This window comes from Vipera ursinii, assembly GCF_947247035.1.
Source record: "Vipera ursinii genome assembly, chromosome: 2".
Lineage (NCBI taxonomy): Eukaryota > Metazoa > Chordata > Lepidosauria > Squamata > Viperidae > Vipera > Vipera ursinii.
In genome coordinates this window covers 120,080,099-120,102,307 of record NC_139513.1, presented here as the reverse complement: position 1 = coordinate 120,102,307, position 22,209 = coordinate 120,080,099, and the positions used below count along the sequence as shown (strand labels likewise).

At 39.1% G+C, this 22,209-nt stretch overlaps 1 protein-coding gene across 4 annotated transcripts in view; it reads left to right on the top strand.

Annotated features, from left to right (window-relative positions):
* LLGL2 (LLGL scribble cell polarity complex component 2) overlaps positions 1 to 20,850 on the top strand; it is a 71,379-nt gene extending 50,529 nt beyond the window's left edge. For all 4 annotated transcript variants that reach the window (XM_083351357.1, XM_083351359.1, XM_083351358.1 and 1 more), the window contains 15 exons: positions 90 to 157; positions 2,938 to 3,091; positions 3,223 to 3,327; positions 5,611 to 5,903; positions 7,568 to 7,706; positions 7,944 to 8,088; positions 9,194 to 9,310; positions 11,094 to 11,260; positions 12,182 to 12,443; positions 13,031 to 13,184; positions 14,448 to 14,494; positions 15,468 to 15,515; positions 16,745 to 16,787; positions 17,618 to 17,679; positions 20,558 to 20,850. In XM_083351357.1, coding sequence (XP_083207483.1) covers positions 90 to 157; positions 2,938 to 3,091; positions 3,223 to 3,327; positions 5,611 to 5,903; positions 7,568 to 7,706; positions 7,944 to 8,088; positions 9,194 to 9,310; positions 11,094 to 11,260; positions 12,182 to 12,443; positions 13,031 to 13,184; positions 14,448 to 14,494; positions 15,468 to 15,515; positions 16,745 to 16,787; positions 17,618 to 17,679; positions 20,558 to 20,562 — 1,809 coding nt within the window. In that variant the 3' untranslated portion in view covers positions 20,563 to 20,850. The remainder of the gene's footprint in view (positions 1 to 89; positions 158 to 2,937; positions 3,092 to 3,222; positions 3,328 to 5,610; positions 5,904 to 7,567; positions 7,707 to 7,943; positions 8,089 to 9,193; positions 9,311 to 11,093; positions 11,261 to 12,181; positions 12,444 to 13,030; positions 13,185 to 14,447; positions 14,495 to 15,467; positions 15,516 to 16,744; positions 16,788 to 17,617; positions 17,680 to 20,557) is intronic.
* The last annotated feature ends 1,359 nt before the right edge of the window (positions 20,851 to 22,209 follow it).

Here is a 22,209-nt window from a genome sequence, read left to right as displayed (position 1 = left end):
TGCTACCAAGTCTTTTATTCTGTAGATATATCGCTGCCCATAACATTTGTGAACTCTCCTCCCACAATTTCTCTTTTCCCTTTTCCCAGCCTTGGCCAATTAATGGGGGTATCAGCAAGGCTCCAGATCCTCCCCAGCGGGATTTACTGCTCACTGGGTAGGTATAAGCATGCAAATTCACCCTTGGCTTTTTTACTCCTGTAGAAACAATAACTCATCACTGCCTCATTCCCCTCTGCTTAGTCTGCAACAAGCAGTCAATAGAAAGTGAGGGCCATAACCTTTGCAGCAGTAAATGAGATGCCAATCATTTTGGAAATGACCATTTAGTATTACAGGCTTTAAACTGACTTTGACCTTTTAACATATAAGTAAACAAGTGAGCTAGGATGCTACAGGTGATCTAATCCTGCGTGCTCTGCACATTAAGTAGCCTCATTTGGCTGCTTTTTCTATCTGGAATTTCAAAAAGAGACAAAAATGTTCTCAAAGGATGTTCAGGATTCTTGTGTAAATTCCTGGTAAGATTGTGACTTAAAGATCCAGACACTTTGCCAGTTAAGTTAAAGAGAGAGATTTGCATGCAGGAGTTGACGTATGGTATCCAAATAGTACTGATGCTCTGGAATAATTACGGCTGCTGTTTCTGGAATATGATGCTTCTTCACCAAACCTCACTTAACCTCACTTAATTAGAATACAAATCCATTTCTGATGTACTGCTGTAAGCAGTAAAATGGGAACAGATCAGTCCTTATCCCGCAAAAAAAATTCTCTGTTTGATCTCACTTGCGTGTGCATGCAGTATGTATTTCTGTGCATACATACACATGTGTAATACCAACATTTTAACAGCCGCATTCATTTTTTAAAAAAAATAGCTGTGGTTTACATAGGTCTCCTGTAACTATCCTACATAAATCTGGAGGGTAACAAAGAGTTCAAGAATTTTGTAGCTGTAATTTAAGAAATGAAAGTGGAGAACTGGAGAGAGGAGGACTGATAACTCCAGGCACTAATTATTTTAAGAGCTGTGTAATGATTAGACAGAGTAGTAACCATGGTGGGGAAGGATAGGCCAAGACTAGTAGGCCAAAAGTGGACTGACAAACATTCAATTGTTTACGGCAATTTATTCCTTTTATATTTGATTTACTAACTTGAGCAATGAAAGAGAAGCTACTTTAGAATGCTCATTGGAAAGAAAAGCCCCTTTCCAGGTAAATATTTCTTAATATACTTCAGAACTGGTAGAAACAAATATGGATAGAACATAGCTGCCCTACTTTTTAGTGTTCGGGTGAACTAACCAAGGGGTGCCGGCAAGTGTCCTCAAAAGACTTGCTGCCAGGCACCTCCAGTCTGATATGACCAAGATGTGACCAAGGTAGGTCGTCTTCTTTTTGCACTAGGCAATGGAAAGATCAACTCTGTATAGGTTTATATAGATATATATTTGTTGTTGTTAGCTGCGAAGTCGTGTCCGACCCATCGCGACCCTATGGACAACGTTCCTCCAGGCCTTCCTGTCCTCTACCATCTTCTGGAGTCCATTTAAGCTCATGCCTACTGCTTCAGTGACTCCATCCAGCCACCTCATTCTCTGTCGTCCCCTTCTTCTATTGCCCTCGATCTTTCCCAGCATTAGGCTCTTCTCCAGTGAGTCCTTCCTTCTCATTAGGTGGCCAAAGTATTTGAGTTTTAGCTTCAGGATCTGGCCTTCTAAAGAGCAGTCAGGATTGATCTCCTCTAGGACTGACCGGTTTGATCGCCTTGCAGTCCAAGGGACTCGCAGGAGTCTTCTCCAGCACCACAGTTCAAAGGCCTCAATTCTTTGGCGCTCAGCCTTTCTTATGGTCCAACTTTCACTGCCATACATTGCAACTGGGAAGACCATAGCCTTGACTATACGCACTTTTGTTGACAGGGTGATGTCTCTGCTTTTTAGTGTGCTGTCTAGATTTGCCATGGCTTTTCTCCCCAGGAGCAAGCGTCTTTTAATTTCTTGGCTACAGTCCCCATCTGCAGTGATCTTGGAGCCCAGGAAAATAAAATCTGTCACTACTTCCATTTCTTCCCCATCTATTTGCCAGGAATTGAGAGGGCCAGATGCCATGATCTTGGTTTTCTTAATGTTAAGTTTCAACCCAAGTTTTGCACTCTCCTTCTTCACCCGCAACAAGAGGCTCTTTAGTTCTTCTTCACTTTCTGCCATTAGAGTGGTATCATCTGCGTATCTTAGGTTGTTGATATTTCTTCCGGCAATCTTAATTCCAACTTTTGATTCATCTAGCCCTGCCTTTCTCATGATGTGCTCTGCATATAAGTTAAATAGGCAGGGCGACAGTATATAGATATATATATATATTGCCTAGTGCAAAAAGAAGAATATTTTGCTCAAAAAAATAAAGGGAACACAAGATAAGACATCCTACTATTAAATACAGTACATTGTGTTGTTTAAGTGTTCCCTTTATTTTTTGAGCAATATATATATTTTTGAGCAATATATATATACACACACACACACACTCAGTGTGCACTTGATGACATTCTTTCCCAGTCTGATGACCTCCAAGTGGTCTTGACCTGCAGTGACACAGATTGCTAGTTAGCATGCTGACTAGAGATTATGGAACTGAAGTCTAAATTGTCTGGAGAGGCCAGGTAGGGAAAGTATTTTGCCAGAACTGCTTTGAGGTGCATGCAGCGAGATCAGTGTGGAAAGGGTATTTGGCATTAAAGTCTTGTAAGCCTCCATGAAATAACAAGAGGAAATTCAGCTTCTTACTGTTTTCATTAATACTTAGTATGTATTGACTAACACGCTTCTACCAGGCTAGCCTCGATTAAGGAGCAGCCAGTCATTCAGCATCTCTCTTGCTTAGAAATCAGGGAGTGATTCTGGTATAACCTGCCTTTCTGCTTTGGGCTCAGGCACGAGGACGGCACAGTGCGCTTCTGGAATGCATCTGGTGTGTGTCTGAACCTCCTGTATAAACTGACCACAGTGAAGGTGTTTCTCACTGATTCAGATCTCAATGACAATATGAACCAGCTGGGAGAGGATGAATGGCCTCCACTGCGCAAGGTAAGCAGCCTGCACCTCCTGAAGCCAAAGCTTGCTCTCTCTTCTCTACTTTCAAAGAAGTGCTCTTTGCAACTATATGCTGTATTTTTGTGCTCAGGTGGTATCTGTTGCTTCTTTCTCTGCTGCATTAGGTTGGATCCTTTGACCCTTACAGCGATGACCCCAGACTTGGGATCCAGAAGATCTTCTTATGCAAATACAGTGGCTATTTAGCTGTAGCAGGGACAGCAGGACAGGTACTAATGGGATTAATATATCAAATGGATTTGGATGGGCTGTTGTAGCTTAGAGACCTGGGCTTTCACACTGCAATACAATTATCCTTAATTAGACCGAGCTGTTAGATTGTTTCTCTTATCCTAACAATTTCAGAATTGTGGGAATTGGATGCAATCCATTCCTGCTCAGTTACTGTGTCCTTTTTTTTGCTGGTTCTGGCTGAAAAGTGGGTTCACGGACAATGGTCTCTTCACTGCACAATGGGGAAATAATTTCCATACTCTAGCAAGCCAAATCTTCTCAGCAGTCCTTCTGCGTGCAATGCACAAGTTTTGCTATTTACTCAACATGTGGTGTCCCCTAATACAGCTACAATTACAAGTAATCCTCACTTAATGACCCCAACAGAGACCAGAATATCCATTACTAAACAAAGCAGTTATTAGATGAAATATTACATGACCGGATCGCTTAGCAACAGCAGTTTTGGTAGTCCTGGTTGCAGTTCATTAGGCTAAGACTATGCCATTGTTAGGGCAGGAACTCTCACTTCTCCTGTCCTGCCATGCTCATATCCTTTTCAGCTGCCCCCCCACACACACACACCTCTCTCCCCCACTTCTCTGCCTTTTTGACTGCTTTGCACTCCATTGCTGCTCCCTCTGTAACCCCCAGTACCTGCTGACCATCACTAAAGCCAAAATAATGAAATAAATAACAAGTATACAGTCAGAATAAAAACCTGAAACATGATGGTGAATCCAACTAGCAACACATAAATCATACACTCAACAAGAGGCTCCATCCAGACTAGCCCAAAATGTGGGAAAAGACTCGAGCCCAGAGCACAATCAGGATGAGAATTTTCAGGGGAACCTCCTTCCGGAGTGCAGGCACCATGAGAGTGGAGGAACACTTCCACGATGCCAGTAGGTGGCATTTTTGAATTAGAGAAATCCAGAGGAGATCAACTAGGGCAGACAACATAGGAGATGGCAAGTAAAATATCAAGTAACCAGTAGATGGCCTTTTTTGAAAGAAATCCAGAATGCATCAACTAGGCTCTATCACGTAGGGCTTTATAGATTATAACCAACACCTTGAGTTGCACCAAGAAGCTAACTAGCAACCGGTGCAACTTGCAGAGTTAACCAGCCCAGTGCAGACATACAGTTAGATGTACTTGGTGTGTAAATGATGTGTCATTCTACTACATATTTGAGCAGGGAAGGCCAGTTATTACAAGTAAATCACATATGCATCTATTTTGTTCTGAAGTGCGTTCCCATAGATACAAATTTGCTTTTAATGTCTCTGTTGGATTTTGATTGAAATATATTGCATAAACTAGATTCCTGTTGGAAGGATTTTTAAAACTGATAGCAGTAGCAAAAGCACTGAGATTTATATACCACTTCACAGTGCTTTACAGCCCTCCCTAGGAGGTTTACAGAGTCAGCTTAATTGCCCCCAACAATCTGGGTCCTCAGTTTACCGACCTCGGAAGGATAGACGGCTGAGTCATCCTTGAGCCAATGAGAGTTGAACTGCAGGCATCTGGCAGTCAGCAGAAGTAGCCTGCAGTACTGCATTCTAACCACTGTGCCACCATGGCTCTAGAGCAGAGAGGTTGCCTACCCCTGCTCTAGAGTTATTTAGGCATTGACTGCAAGAAGCATTTGTACTGATTTGCCAAATGGTGTTTTTTGATGGTTAGCCCTTGGCCCAGTCTCCACAAACGTGAAGGTAGCAGCTTGTCATGCTCAAGTAATTTTACAAATGATTGTTCTTCTACTGTTTTTAAAGGCTGCCATAAAGTGAATACCAACAAGCAGCTGGAGTGGCATTCTCTATACATGTAAAAATCTCCTGTTGCACTGCTGGACAAAATCCTAGACATCTTACACAGAGCTTACAAAAGCATAATTTTCCAAATGTTTAGCTGTTTTTCTTGTTCTTATTGGTCATAGTATTGTAAGTGTTCCCCTAAAAGCTTCATGTGCATAAACAAGATGTTAACAGCCTCTTTACTACCAGAAAAGACTTACATCTTGCTTCTATTCTATTTGGACTCTTTGGGTGTTAAAGCAACATCCTTTTGTTGGATTATGTCCCAAAATAAATGCGATGGTTGGAATTCCCTGCCCCTACAGAGGAAAACGAAAACAAAACAAAAATAAATGAAATGGTGAATTGTTTTGCGCTGGGAAAAGCTCAAAGGAGGAAGTATATATAATGTGGGATTTGCAGTATTGAGCTTTCACAGGGCAGCTCTGAATGAAAACTATCACCCTCTGAAGGTCCTGGTCATGGAACTGAATGACGAAGAAGCAGAACAAGGGATTGATCACGCAGAAGCAGATTTTCTCCAGGACCAGGAAGGCTACAAGTGGAAGGGTCATGAACGCCTGAAAACTAGGGATGGGCCTGTCCGGTTTGAGCCAGGCTTTCAGCCATTTGTCTTGGTCCAGTGTCAGCCTCCAGCAGTCGTCACATCACTGGCCCTTCATTCAGAATGGAAACTTGTGGCCTTTGGTACAAGCCATGGATTTGGGCTGTTTGACCATCAGCAGAAGCGGCTGGTTTTTGTGAAGTAAGTTACTTTCTGGGGAAGAAGATATTTAAGAGAGGGCTTATGTGACACACTTGGTATATAGCTTCTAAAGCTTTTCTGGAGCACTGTATGTTTTCAATTCTGGTTTTACTATTTTTTTTTACATAATGAGCTGGTGGTTTTTGCAATGAAATCTAACCCAGGCAGGGAATGGTTTGGTCACCGAGTCCCAGTTTTTCACATTGCTGGAGCTCTTTTGAGCTGCGCTACCATATAGCAGCAGTATGGCTGCTTTTAATTTGGAGGTGAGAAGTAAGACTTAGAAGTTTAACATAACTGTGAAAACAAAAAGCCCATCCCACAAAACCCACTTATTATCCTGTTGCTATCATAAATGGGCACTATGCAGCCTTGCCTGGTTAGCATTGTTCTACCTGCTTCAATCTTAGCTTCCCCAAACTTAAATGTGACTACAGGTTAGTCCTTGACTTCATTTAGTGACCGTTCAAAGCTACAATGGCACTGGAAACAGTGACTTATGACCATTTTTCACACTTCTGACAGTTGATGCATCCCCAGGGTCATGTGATTTATATTTGGATGCTTGTCAACTGACTCATATTCATGGCGGTTGCAGTGTTCCGAAGTCATGTGATCCTCTTTTGCAAACCTTCTGATAAGCAAAATCAATGGGGAAACCGGATTTCACTTAACAACTATGTTACTATTTTAACAACTGCAGTGATTCATTTAACGAATGTGGCAAGAAAAGTTATAAAATGGGGCAAAACTCACTTAACAAATCGGTCCCTTAGCAACATGAATTTTGGGCTCAATTGTGATTGTAAGCTGAGGACTAACTGTAGTAGCCATCAAAACATTGCTCACTTCTGATTTAGGTAAATTATTATCCTCCTTGTTGTCCATTAAATTAGTTGTAATTTGTACTTGGCACCTGAAGAATAATAGGAGAAGTATCAAGAGTACTTCTGTGTAGTGAGATGGAATTCTCTGGGCAAGCTATGGAGAAGAATCCTGTACTCCTAGATCCTACAAAAAAGCTTAAGCTCCAAATAGTTCAGATGCAACATAGATACAAAATGTACCACATGGGTGCCAGTCCTGACTAAGGGAGAAGAGGGTTAATGCCATTCTAGAACACAGCAGAATAAGTGGAAACTATGCTGCTTCTAGCTGTTTCTCTGGCAAAACAAAAGCAAAGCCCTCCTGTCTATCAGAGATTGCTAGGTGGCGAGGTGTTGAGAGAGGAGGATTCTTTATGAATTTAAGACACGTGTTCCATTGGAAGGATAAGATAATTTATCTGAAGCTACTATAAATCAATCAATCAGAATAGAGCTGGAAGTGACCTTGGAGATTCCATTGGTTAATTGTCCTCACATTGTCCTCATTGTCTCTTAGGAAGTTTCTTCTTAATTCCAGCTTGCTTCTCTTCTTGATTAGTTTTCATCCATATTAAGCAGCTATATAATTTTAAAACACCAGGTCAGTATGGCATAGAAACTAATCAATTGTGTTGACTGAGAGAAGGGCTTCCAATATTTTCCCAGCATGTTGGTTCTAAAGAATAGCCAATTTTGGCATAGAGAAGTATTTATCAAGTGCACAGTTTAGAATTTTGAATGAAAAAAAATTGTCCTAATGCCCTGATATTAGAGCAAATGCTACTGGCTTCGTTCTAGGTGCACCCTCCATCCTAATGATCAGCTGGCCTTAGAAGGCCCGCTTTCCAGGGTGAAGTCCTTAAAGAAGTCTCTCCGTCAGTCCTTCCGCAGGATACGAAGGAGCAGAGTGTCAACTCAGAAGCGGCCAACTGCCCAGGTGAGACAATGCATCACATAGTCGTAACCCTTTTTTTAAATGACAGGTCATTGGTGAATCTTGATATTGCCTTCCCTACTTCCTTACGTGGAAGTAGACATTGTAAGGAGAAAAGAATTTTGTAAGACCCGATTGAGTCTTTTACATAAGGACTCTATGTGTTTTTTCTCAACTATTAGATTAGTAAAAGTGGATATTCAATGGTTACCCATTTTTTTTCCCCATGGGACAATGCAGGAGGGAATTTCCAGGCATAACCGTGATGCATTACAAGAAATTGAGTTAGCTCCAGTCCAACGAAAGATTGAAGCACGATCAGCAGAGGACTCTTTCACGGGCTTCGTGCGCACCTTATATTTTGCTGACACCTTCCTAAGAGACAGTAAGTAAGAAGACTTGCCATCTGTCTCTGCTCAGAGAACAAATAATGGTTATTAGAGAGCATTTATCACTTCCTGGTCATCATTGGTTAAAATCTAACTCTCCACCAATGCCTGCAAAACACACATGAATGCATGGGTCACTTGAGTCTTTATAACTGGTCACTACAATTGGTCGGAAACAGTTACGTTTTCTGACATTAATGAAATATGCTCTCCTCTATATAAAGGTTTTAGAAAGTGACTCTTCCAAGTATTTCAACATGTTTGTTAGTTTTGGATCAGAAAATATTGGTTAAAAGAATACTAAATGAATGAATGAATCTAAATGAATCTAAACAGCAACATGTACACATTCATCCATGCACATACATCCGTGCACTAAATATTAAATCACCTGGAGTAAGCACACTGTTCAATGTTTGCCATTTATTCAAGATGCAGAATTTCTAGAGCAATTTTTTAGAAGCTGAATAATAAATCACAATGAAAAAGAATATTTGCTTTGATGAGGAAGGCATTTGTGGCCATCAAGTTTTGCGCTGTTTTAATTCAGTGAAAAAAAATGGAATGTTTGTATATATAGTTTTACAAGCAACATGCTATGTGAAAAAAAGGGCTACATGATGGCTTTCCCCATAGCAACCTACTATACAGAAGAAAATGCTACCTCTTGGATTCAGAGGTGCATGAATTAGAGTTGTTGGACAACAGATGCTAAAAGAAAATACTGGATTAAGCACATGTTTATCTGATTCATTAGGGCTGTTTGAATGTACAGATTCTGGTCCAGGCTCATAATTGTCTCCATTTTTTCAGTTCTCTTCACATTGTGACAAATGCTAAGAATGTAAAGATTTTTTAAGAAAGCATTTAGTTGGGCTATTAAATATTTAAAAGACAATATAAAATTAAGATAAAAAATAGAATTAAAAAGAATTAAATTAATAGCCCAATGTGTCTTTGAGCTGGACTGGACTGGACTGAGTCAGAGAAGTTCTGTACTTACATTGGAGATTTGAGCCCAGTGTGAACAAAAAAAACCACCATTGTTTTTCATCACTTGCTACTCAAGTGGCACTTTTGAGTTCTGTTACTCCTTTTCAGGTTCTCGGCACAGCCCTTCTTTGTGGGCAGGTACTAATGGGGGCACAGTGTATGCTTTCTGCCTGCGCATTCCTCCAGCAGAGAGAAGAATGGATGAGCCTGTGAGAGCCGAGCAGGGTGAGTGAGACACACTGATGAACTGCATTTAGGGCTGATGGATGTGATGATCTTATCCATTCTACCGTAAAGAGCTAACATGACATTTTCATACGTGATAAATGCCCTTGAGGGTGATGAGCTCACTGTGTAACAGAAAATCAGAAAACTACTTTGGTGGGTATTTTACCAGCCCTTAGATATTTGGTGAATGGATGTGCAGTCTCTGATGATTTGTGTAGTATTTACCTTGTTTTCCTGAAAGTAAGGCCTACGCTGAAAATAAGCCCTAGCTTGATTTTTAGGGGTGGGCCTAATATAAGCCCTACCCCAAAAATACGTTTTGGGGCAAGGCACACACCTAAAATGTGTGTGCACAAACATTTTAGGCACACACCTAAAAATCAAGGTGGTGTTAGGGTTAGCTGCCCCATGCATCCCGCGCCCACTGACCTTGCAGCCAGGCCTCTCCTCGCTAGCCCACTTCTTCTGTGGCATTTTCTGCAGCCAGGCCTGCATTTCTCAGTCACAGGTCTTTCCGGAAGGCCACTGCAGCCGAGAACCGAGCTAAGGATTGAATCCATAGCTCAGTACTTGGCTGCATAGGCCTTCCAGAAAGGCCTGACTGCAAAATGCAGGCCCGAATGCAGCTGCAGAATGAAGCTGCTCCTTCGGTCAGAAGAAGTAGGCCGGCCGGGTGGGGCTGTCGGTGCCAGAGTTGAGTATAAAATCCCACTCAGGTGGCACTGATGATGTTACCTAGTTTGGGTAATGAAACATCTGCAAAAAAAACGAGCTCAGAGAGTAACAGGAGTCCCTCATTAGCCCCTGATATTATCAAACTTCTTCTTTTTAACCATAATCATATCTGATGTGTTGTGAGTCAAGACTTTTATTATCTGTATTCGAAAATCCCACATATTTTAACCTATTCATTTTCAGCTACTTTTTCAGCTCTATGTTCCCACCAATTTTTCATTAATGATACATCATATTTTTACAGGTGTTCAGTAAGTCATTTTGACATAACATTTTGGTGTTATGTCTTTGTTTGTAATCAGTTTGTGCAATCTTAATTGCACAAGCTGAGTATATAATCTATTTCTTGATGATGATTTTCAGAGAAAATTATCCAGTAGTTCCCCTTTGAATATTATATGCTATTTATCGGTGCTGAGCAATTGTCCAAGCTTTAAGGTTTTGCCCATTTATTAATTTTTAATTCTTGCATTTTTATTACAATTATCTTATCTTTCTAATATGGAGCTCAGAGCAGTATATATTTGTCTACTCCTATTTCTTACTTTTGCAATTGCCTGTGAGGGAAGTATGATTGTGAGAAAGTAACTAGACAAGGAAATTAAAAATTTGAAACCCAAGTCTTTCCATTCATAATCTAAAGCCACATTGGCTCTTCTTGAATTTCATCTGAGTCATGGTGAAATCATTAAGGTAGTAACAATGCATGCAAAACAAGGGAGCTGTGTTCTACCAGGAAATTAATCAGCTTAGCTAAAGAATGACTTTTCCCCCTAATATAAAACCTGACAACTACAGTTTTAATAAGCCATGAGCTAAACCAATTATAAAAAGCTAAAGCTACATAAAAAGCAGCTTAGAAAGCAGCACCATAGACTAGGGAGTAGTAATAATAACAATATAAATACCATAAAAATAATAAAGGAAAATCAAAAGAAACACAAACAAAAAAAACAGATCCCAAAGCAAAGCAGCTTTTTCACCGATGTCTTGGATCTAGAACTCACCTTATTGCCGTGTGTATTTTCTCTTCTCCTTTCTTTAGCCAAAGAGATCCAGCTAATGCATAGAGCTCCAGTTATTGGCATTATTATTCTGGATGGCCAAAGTACTCCTCTTCCTGAACCACTTGAAGTAGCTCATGATCTCTCCAAAAGTCCCAACATGCAAGGTTGTCATCAGCTTCTTGTAGTGTCTGAAGAACAACTTAAGGTAACAGGGTTCCCTGTATGTGTGGTTTTGTACATGTGTGATTGTCTTATGCTTTTTGGAATGCAGTGTTCAGAGGACTTCTGGAAATACAGACTTACTTCCTTGTCTCTTCCTTGCTTTCAAGAGACATTCAGTGGCATGTATTACTAAACAAGGCTGCCCAGAGTTGAACAATCAGCCTGTAAATTAGGAAGGTTGATTTGCACGTGGCAGAAATTCCCAATTTTACCTTGTTCGCTCGTCATGCATTCTCCACATGTATGACTTCTACACAGGTGGAAGAATAGTTGAGTCATCATTATCTTCATTCCACCATCACCCAAAAGAATTTTAGAGAATGGATGGAAAATTGGGACCCTAAATTGAGCAGCGTCTCCATTAATATAGGAGGACCTGTGCTGTGGGTAATTTCCTTCTGCTTCTGGAAGTTGAAGAGAACAATTATTTGAAAAGACAGGAATACAAACAGAGCTAGTGGACTTAACCCTCCCTCCCCCAACTACAGAATACCTGAACGTTGTTTCATCATTACTAGCTCTTCACTCGGCAACTTTTCCCAATTTATATTTATCTGATTTGCTGGCTCCCTTAAAAAGAACCCAGTAGGCTCAAATTGAAGACTATTCTGGGGCCCTGCCAATAACAACGTATACCCCATTTTCTGATTTTGTATGTAGAAAGATATTAGCAAGTAGTGAGAGGCAAATCCTGGCCCTGTAGAAAATTCATTAATTGCTTTCTGTAGCTTGAGGCAGAAAATCATAGCTTTTCTCACTGCTTTCAAAAAAACAACAACACAGGCTCATTTGCTAGCGAAGGAGGGGGAATACTGCACTTTTCTCATTACAGGTTGACTAGTGGAAGCTTTGATGTAACTCTTCCACCAAGGAAGGAAATGATAGAATTTGTTCATGTTGGCAGGTTTTCACATTACCCAAAGTGGTCTCCAAATTGAAGCTGAAACTTACAGCTCTGGAAGGTTCCAGGGTGCGGAAGGTGGCTGTTGCCAACTTCATCAGCGCTAAGACGGAGCATAGTGAGAATGACTTGGCTGTTCTGACAAACCAGGGAGACATCCAGATTATCTCTCTGCCTTCACTTAAAACCCAAGCTCGTTATCCCTGCATTCGCAAGGAGGATGTGAGTGGCATTGCTTCATGTGTGTTCACCCGATATGGACAAGGTAATATGAGGGTCATCCGTGAGTTGCTACACTTTGGTGCGCTAGCTAGGACTTTGAAACCTTTGAACTGATGCCTCGCACATTCTTGGATACTTGGAAGGCTAAGGAAGAAGACTGGGTTGGGGAAAGGGGGAAGAATCGTCTCCTTTTGCACTGAAACCCAAATTTAAATTGGTCTACTAAAAAAAGTGCTCTCTACTTTAATATTTGCACAAAAGTGTCTTTGTGAGGTAACAACCCAAGGAATCAGTATCCATATCCTAGTTGCAATTTTTCATCCTTGGGACTTTTTTTTTTAACATACTCATTCAAAAACGGCTAGATACTTCATTGGGATATTCAGTTATAAAATCAATCGAATTAGTTCAGATGTGACACTGGACATTGATCATGTAGTAGTCTGCTCCGTATATTCTGAATTTAAGTCTCAGGTGCACCTATTTCCAAATAAGTGTACATTCATAGCTTCCATGTATGTTAATCTGTTTAAAAGGGAGAATGTGCATAGGTAGGACTTTAGGAAAGAAGACCCCTTTGCCTAATATCTGTCCCTGTTCAACTGGCCATTTCTCCATCATTCCCTGCAGGATTCTATCTCATTTCCCCATCAGAATTTGAAAGATTTTCCCTTTCACCAAAGTGGCTGGTTGAACCTCGATGTCTTATGAATGCATTGGAAAAAAGAGAAAACTGCCACGGGCACAGCACATCTGGCACAGAAAAGACTTCAAAGAAATCGAAGTATGTCTTGTCAGAGTTTCTGTCAGTCAAGTCAACAGTCCATTTTGTAACACTTACAAAGTGTAACTAACTTATTTGACAGTATGGATGATATTTTAATAGTCTTGCATTGAAGAACTCAAATCCCGCCTAGGGAGTCTGGCCATTGGTGAACAATACCGGGATAATATTGCCCATGCATTCGTGTTGGTATAATTTTTGGAATGTATAATTCACAAAACTATGGGAAGACCTATGTCCAAAAGAGATCCATTTTCTGATGTGATACATTTGAATAGATGTTGTTCTTTGCTCTCTTTTTATGAGCATAACCCATCAGTGCGTCTGCTTGTCCCTTGATGCCCAATCAACTGATTTATAGAGTTTACCAGTACAAGCAGCTCCCCGAGTTAGGACAGCAATTGGGACTGGAATTTTCCATTGCTAAGCAGTGAGTGAGGCACCATATGATCATATCACTTAGCAATAGCAATCCCTGAAGTCCCTATGGCATCAAGCAAGGATTGAGGGTCATTTAAGTGAGCACCCCCTCACAAGGAGTGTGGGTAGCTGGCAACACGTGCCACACCCTAGAGGAGCTTGGGGAGGGTGTATGGATGGCAGCGGGGGGGGGGGAATTTACCCAAGCAATTTGAGTCCTTCCCTGTCAGGGAAGACTTTGCTTGTGGGAAGCTGGCAGGGAAGGTTGCAAATCATGATTACATGACTCCAGGATGCTGCAACTCCCCCCCCCCTAAGTGTGAACCTGTTGCAAAGCACCTAAATTGATCATGTAACAGCAGGAGTGCCAGAACTTTGGGGCTGGTGATTAACTGAGGACTATCTGTGTATCACTTTTCAATAACCTTAGCCTGCTTAGTTGTGTATTTCTGGGCAAATAAAGCCTGAGATTCCTAACTCTTGTAAAATGGATAGAATATAAATCTATCTGTGAAACCAATGTGTTCCCCTCTAGGGGAATGTTTTAGGTCAATGATGGGGAACCTTTTAGAGACCAAGTGCCCAAACTGCAACCTAAAACTCACTTATGTATTGTTGGGTGCCGGGTGGGTGTGGCCCATTGGGTGGGCGTGGCCCATTGGGTGGGCGTGGCCCATTGGGTGGGCGTGGCCCATTGGGTGGGCGTAGCTGCAGTGGTAATGGAAGACTGGATGAGACTCAAATAAAACATGGCTTGCTGTAATGTGAGGACTAAAGAGTGCTGCTATTCTAAGCCAGAATTATTGAACTGTTTGTCTCACTGCCTCTTTTCCTTTTTTGAAGCAATATTAGGGAACCAAGACAAACCTCTGGTGAACCTGGTGGTGATGGTAAGTAAACTATGGTGCTTAGAACTCAGTTGCTTTTGGGTCTATCATAGAAAACGATGGGATCATTTTGTATCCCATAGTATGGATTGTATTGGCAATCCATACACAACTGGGTACTACACTTGCAAAAAAAAATAGCCAAAATATTTATAAAACATTTTGGAAAGCTTCATGAAAATCCCCTCCCCCACACAAGAAAGAGCTGAAACAGCAAGGAAGAAAACAGTTTATAGAATTTATCAGAAACGTCCCCCATCTGCGTGCATAGACACACCTAACACCACACCCCCCCTTACATACACATGCCTTCTTAACTAAGAGTTAATTTTTGGTTATTTAAATAAACTCTACAACTATCTGGGGAATTCTTAAAGTTGTCAGATTTGAGTTGCCATATTTTAAAGTTGTCAGGTTTGAGAAACACCGCTCTAGGGGCATTTAAATAAATCCAAAAACCTAGCATCTTTTGGTCTGGAAATAAATGGGGCAATAGATATTTTTTTTACTCCTTCCCATTCCTATGACCAATTCATCATTATGTTCAAGCAGTTGATTTACCTTATTTTTATTACAGCCAAATGCTGTTTTGTTTAACTCTTGCAAGAATAAACGGAACCATTAAAGCATAACAGCTAATACTACCACTAATGTAACTGTTAGTAATAGTTAATTAACAGTTAATTAACAGGTGCTAACGTCCATGTCCATGCAATGTCTGAATCACCTGCCCCTTTCAAATCTGGATCATTGCAGTCACTTTATGGTAGTTTTGAATTTCGAAACCGGGTTTTTGAATGCAGAAGTAAGTCATGGCCTAAGTTATTCAGTAGATTTAAGGACCCGTCAGCCATTTTAATAACTTTTAAAACATTTGTTTTTTCTTTCTCTGTTGTTGATGCATTTACACTCAAAGTCCTATTTGTTTCTAGACTGTGAGAATTACTTGCTTTAATATTAATATGATTTTTTTTAGAAAGAATGACTGGTAGGCTGATGGAACACGCCCTCCTCAATGATGAGAGTAAGAAAAAGGCTTGTGAAATGGACTTTTGGTGGGAATTATCCTGAATGTTTTTACTAATGCACTTTCAACTACTTGTTTTTCCACCCAAAGACATCTAACTTCAATAGATTTCTTTTTGACTTGTATATTTTAAGTGTTTAATAGATCAGACTTAATACAGGCAGTCCTCGACTTACGATAGTAATTGAGGCCAAAATTTCCATTGTTAAGTGAGATAATTGTTAAGGGAGTTTTGTCCCATTTACAACCTTTCTTGCCACAGTTGTTAAGTGAATCACTGCAGTTGACAAGTTAATCACCTGGTTGTTAAGTGAATCTGGTTTCTCCATTGACTTTGCTTGTGCAAATGGTGATCACATGACCTTGGGACACAGCAGCAGTCATAAATATGAACCAGTTGCCAAGCATCTGAATTTTGATCATACGATCATGGGGCTACTACAAAATCTCAAGTGTGAAAAATGGTCCTAAGTCACTTTTTTCAGTGCCATTGTAACTTTGAATGGTCACTAAATGAACTGTTGTAAATCAAGGACTATTTGTAATATATCTGAGAGGACTAACAGGCATTATTTAGCATAGCTGGCCTGTTATGTGTGGTGTGTACTCTTCAATGCTTTTACATAGTTTCCAGCTGTCATTTATAATTCAATTGCTAATATATGGTTAAAAACCACATTTACTATATGTCTGTTTTTATTTTTTATTTTTTTTAAATCCGATTTATATCCCACCCTTCTCCGAAGACTCAGGGCGGCTTACAATCTAAGAAGCACAAATCAATGTGCTTCACAATAGCCTTCATTCTATGTATATGCCTGCTTATTAGGGCTTTCACACACACCCCAAGCGGCATTTTTACAAAGTCAGCTTAATTGCCCCCAACAATCTGGGTCCTCATTTTACCTACCTCGGAAGGATGGAAGGCTGAGTCAACCTTGAGCCTGGTGGGACTCGAACCTGCACTAATTGCAGGCAGCTGGTGTTACTTAAGGAGGCATTAGCCCACTGCTCCACCAAGGAATGGTCAATACTACATCTGTGAAATGGATAATGATAACCTGCCTAACAAAACAGTTTGAGAGAGGTCTCAGTGTACAAAGCATTCTACAGCTCCAGAATGTTTCATTCACTTATAAGTAGATTAGTTGTTTCTATATTTCTTCCAGGTTACGATGATGAAGGCACCTATGTTTCTCACAACTCATTTTTCTCTCTCCTTTCAGATGTTCTGAAGGAAATCCAAAGCACTCTGGAAGGTGGGAGAGGGTGAGTATGATACACCCATACTTGTGATGACCATTAAGGAATTAATTTGGTTGGTCACGAGTTCAGATATAGTAATGGAAATAGCACAGGAGAGATCTATAATATTTTTTGGTATTTTTGGAGATAAAATATTCTGAAGGAAGAGGGATGTTACCATTCGGATTCTAATTACACAGCCTTTGGCCAATTTGGATGGGATGCGTGTATTTTTGGTTTTATGAAGAGCTTTTCAGTTGTAATAAGTCATTTTTTAAGACTTATAAACTAAATCTTCCTTTCGATGGCTAGAGTATGAAACTTGTTTCATTTTTGAGGAGAGTGTCTTTCTTAAGTAGTAAATAAATTTGCTTAGAAATGGAAAGTTGCATGTGTGTATGATATATCCCTATTGTGTGTGTGTGTATCCAGTTAGAACAAAAACTGAAAGTTGATTGGCATTGTATGGATTTGGTTTTTAATTTTCCAATGAATTCAATTTGTAACATTGGAGAGAGAGCTCTTTTTAGAAAGACAGCTAGCTGTTTTTTCTCCCAAAGGTGCCTTTCCAAAAGGCAGCTGGACTTCCTTGGTTTTTCTCTTTGAAAATGTTTTGCTTCTCGGATAAGAGATAATCAGTCACCCGTGACCTGGACGATGGAGAGTGTCTCCGTAGACACAGCTGCTTTTTCTGACTCAAAGATCCATGAAATACTGTTGCAATGTATTACTTGCGCGTATGTTTGGTTTGGAAAGAAACTGCCACTATATACTGAATATGAAAATGATATGACATAAACTGGCTATCTCATAATCTCCTGTTTTTCATTTTTTGTTTGTTTTTGTTTTGGTAGGAGTCACTATAATAGAAGTTCAGGAAGAATCCAAGTAGGGCATCCGTTAAGTAATGGAGGAGGTAAGTTGACTTTATATTTTTACTTGTAGTAGGTATTGAAACATAATAAACTACGGCTCGTTACAAAAATGTGTTGCTTCCCACTCTTTATTTGAGACTGCTGAACAGTCTTATAAATTTTTCCCCCCTTTAGCTTGAATAGAAAATGACTAGTTTCTGTGAAGGTGGAGAATGTTAGCAAACTAGAATTGCATCTAGTTTGAATTTTTCCCAATAATTTCATCATGGTTATTAAAATTAATAAAACTAACAAACTTAATACAAAAAATATATAAAAAAGAAAGTGTGAAAAGTAAGGGAAAAAATCCCCCCAAGATAGTAAGAAAAAGAATTCTTCCTCTTCATCCATAGCAAACATATTCAACATTAACAATTTATGACTGTCTCTTAATCGGATGCACATTTTCTTTCTATACTTCATCCCATTGTCTATAAACTCATCTCTAAACTGCAGGATCTCTAAATCTTCAGCTCTCCTTATTGATCAATAAAGGTCCAGTCAAAATAAAAAAATAACAAATATAAAACCCCTTTCCATTTATACTATATTCTCTTAACAAACATTAAGAATAATAAAATTGAAAGCTATTAAACATTATCAGAAATAACCCCTTTACATATCTAAAAATGATAACATAAATATTACAAATTGAACATTTCCAAACCAGATAACCATGAAATATCACCAAAGATAGCAAATCATTATTTAACTACAGTCAAATAAACCAATTTTGTAGGATTTTTTTTTCCTTACTTCTCCCAGCCATCTTTAGGTCCCACAGATAAAATTCTACCTCATTTTCGTATAGTCTCTTTGCTTCTTCTCTTGAAGTTCTTATCTTTATCCAAGTCCATTTGCAATTTCTATGAAGTTAACTCCAATAAATCTCTTACATTTCTATTTAAAAGAATAGTTCACATTGCTCTTAAGGTACATTGTTTGTATGCCCTTTTTGATTTTTAAATGATCATCCAATTCCTACTTGTAAATCCAGCATTTCCATCTCATTTTTGTAATTTGTAAGTTTTAATGAGCCCACCTTGCAGTCCAGTCTATTGTCTTCAAAGGAGTTTGCTCATTTTCAGTAGCAACGTTTAGTTCCAGTAAAGAGTTAAAAAGCTCAAGGACTTCATATGCCCACACGTTAAATGTTTCCTATCATGTGTTCTAGTAATAGACCTTCAGAGTCTTGCTTTGCACTGAAATGTAAACAAAACAGACTTCTCCTTCAGAAAAGGATCTTTCTGATTAGTTTCAAAGTCTTCCTTTAAACCAGTTTTCTGAAGCATTAGCATTTAAACTCTAAAGCCACTCCTTTGCTGTATATTGCAAAAAGTTATAAAAATAAATAATTATCTTACAAAGCTGAAAAAATGTGGTTATTCTTCCCACTAAGGAATATATGTGCATCTCCAGAGCAATCTTTATGCCAGAGAAAATTTCAACAGTCTGGGCCTCACATCCAGCTGCCTTTTCAGTTATAATGCCCCTGCACAGAGTGGAGAAAAATCTGGGCACCAACTTACCTTGCTACATTGAAAGCCTGGGTTGTTTTCCTGATCTTTTTGTAAAAAAAACATTTATTAAATTTTCATAATATATATACAAATGAAAATAAAGACAGTGGGGAAAATGGGAAAAGAAAAAAGGGGGAAGAGAGACATGTAGGGTAGGGAGAAAAAGAAGAAAAATGTGTTAACTTCCAACTTTGCTCAGAGTAGCAGAATAAAAATAATAAGGTACAGCCTCGCCTTTTTTATATTTAATATACTAGCCATTTCTATAACAAAAGATGTGCCTAATCGGCAAATCCTAAAGCCAAAATTTCATTTTTTCCCCCACTCTCTGTCTTCAGTCTAGAAGCAGTTTCCAAGTAGAAACAAAACTGGACGTATTTTTCAAAGCATTTGATTCAGCGATCTCTGTTAGCTCCATCAGTTTCTCCTTCCATTCTTTCATTGTGGGGATTAATGTATCTTTCCATTTTTATGCATAAAGAATTCTTGCTGCAGTCAGTATATACAGCAACAAAGTCACAGATTATTTTTTTTAAGTCCTTGTCCTGTTACTATGTCCTGATATCTTGATGGAAACCTTAATCTTGTTTTATCCAGGACAAGAACAGGCTGTTCTTAAAACCTGTTTTGCTCTTGAAAAGACAGCCTTGTCATGACAATTCTTGACATTATGGTTGTCAAAAAGACCATTCAGTATTTTTTCCCAGACTCTTATTTCTCTTCAAATGAATGATGAGGATTTATTTCTCATTTTCCTCCTATATTCTTTTTCTACCTGTAAGACAGACTACTGGGAACCTAGCCAGAGTTTACTACAAAACCCAACATACTAAGAGAGCGCTTTGGCCCTCTTTTTTTCCTTCTAGGAAGAATAACTTGGCTTCTTTCTCAGAAAGGCCTAACACTTCTAGCAGGAGCTGCAGGAGAGACAGGGTTGGCATTTCTTGGACTTTCTTACTATCTCAGTCCAATTAGAAGCTACTGGATGAATCAAACACCAGTTAAAGGGTGTCGCTGATACAGAATTTGAGCTAGGGGGAAATACCAGCAAGTAGTATATAGATTATTTCTGTCCCAGCTCTTTAAAATCTACAGATATTAAATTCACTGCCTGGCCCAAGCTAATTAGATGTGCTAAGACCACAGTATCCAGAGTTATTCACTTGAGTGGTCAGTACTTGCACTGGCTCAAATCAATTCAGTGTTTCATTAGTCAACTGACTGTATAAACTAGCTAGAAATCATGGAACCTCCAATCCATCACATCTGGTTATTGTACTAGGTTGGCAAAGACTGCTGTAAGTTGAATACGTTAAGTCTTTTGAGTTATGTGGAGTAACTGCTTTTTTCTTTCCAACAGAATGATTGTGCCTTGGCGTGTCGTTTGTGAGGTCTGGGCATTTAAAAGGAGTGCCATAACACTACGTTCATAGGTACACCATCGTCAGGGCTGAGAATCATCCCCTGGCCAGGTCTTCGGATAAAATTGAAGGGCTGCATCCTTTTCCTTATTGTGCCTCACCTGAAGCTCGTACCTATTTTGAGTTATCCACCTGGTGAAGAGGCTGGAACCACTCTAGTCTCTTCCTTTTTATGCCTCTGGATCTGTGTTTTGCAATTTTTCAAGTGTTTGCACAATTTATTTCATATATATATATATATATATATATATATATATATATATATATATATATATATATATATATATATATATATATATATATATATGTACTGGGATGGATATATATGTACTGGGATGGGTTTTAAATTATAAAAATTACTGTTTTGGAAGCAGACTTTTAAGAATAAGTACTGTTTCCACTAAGATTATTTTTTGTACATTTTTAAAATAATAATGGGTGTTTAATAGAGGCATATTTTAGAAGTGTGCTTTTTTAAAAAAAAATGATTGAAATAATATATGTCACTTTAAATCCCTGTGGCTGCTCCAATGAAGTTTTTGTCGTATTACAGTACTGTTAAATGGTTTGGCAGACTGAGTAGATTATTTTTGTAGCTGTTCAGATGTGAGCAAACTAATCAAATTTAACTTGATTTGTATGGGAACACTACATTAATTTTTCTTGAAATAAAACAGTACCTTTATTTTTTTTCTTGTGGCCAAGACATTTTGTGATACTATCTTTATTTTACAGTCTCTGAAATGTTTAGAATATCTATAAATTCTAAATGCTTGATTTCCCCCCCATGTTTTGCTATCCTTTTAACTTTAGACTTAAAATCATCAAGATCATTCCTTCACAAGTAGTTTTGCAAATCCTTTTTATATAGGCAATTTCTCCACACACTGTATATTTTAAAGTATCCTTCTCACTTTGAAGAGATGCTGTAGGCCAAAAATAGCCCCTAAACAAGTTTTCATTACAATCATTAATGCATTTTTTCTATGTAATTGTGAGCCGTTATTACAATCCATTGAAAGTAAATCTAAACCAGTAAGTTCCACATAACTATCCTAACTGGATCTTTGTCAGTTAATTTTACTTCTGAGTTCTGTGCAAAGGATTATATAATATACTGCTTCTCTAGGACAGTGATGGTGATTCTAGGACAAGTCTGTCAAAGGTAACATGCCACAATACTCTGGGACATGCTAGTATATACCAACACCCAGCAACTATTCTTGTGTTCCCACCCCATTCTGTGATAGTCGGAGGTTGCAGAGGTCACGTGAGAAGGCCATGCTCTTATGCAGCCTCGATCCTCTAAAAATTGTTTGGGAATGGGGTATGCTTTTCCGAGGCTGCAGAGGCCATGAAAGATCATTCTTTGAAGCCACTTCCAAGAATGAAAATCTTGTGTGAGCAGCCTCAGGTAGGCCACAGGGACTTGTGAACAAAGAAAACATTGTCTGGAAGTAAGCCACGCACAGCAGATCCTGGAGATCATGCACAGTTGGACTGTATTTTTTAAAATAAATGAACATGTAAAGAATTGTTTCTCTTTAGTTTCAGGACAGTGTGTGACATGCCAACAGTGTCAAGTTAGGCA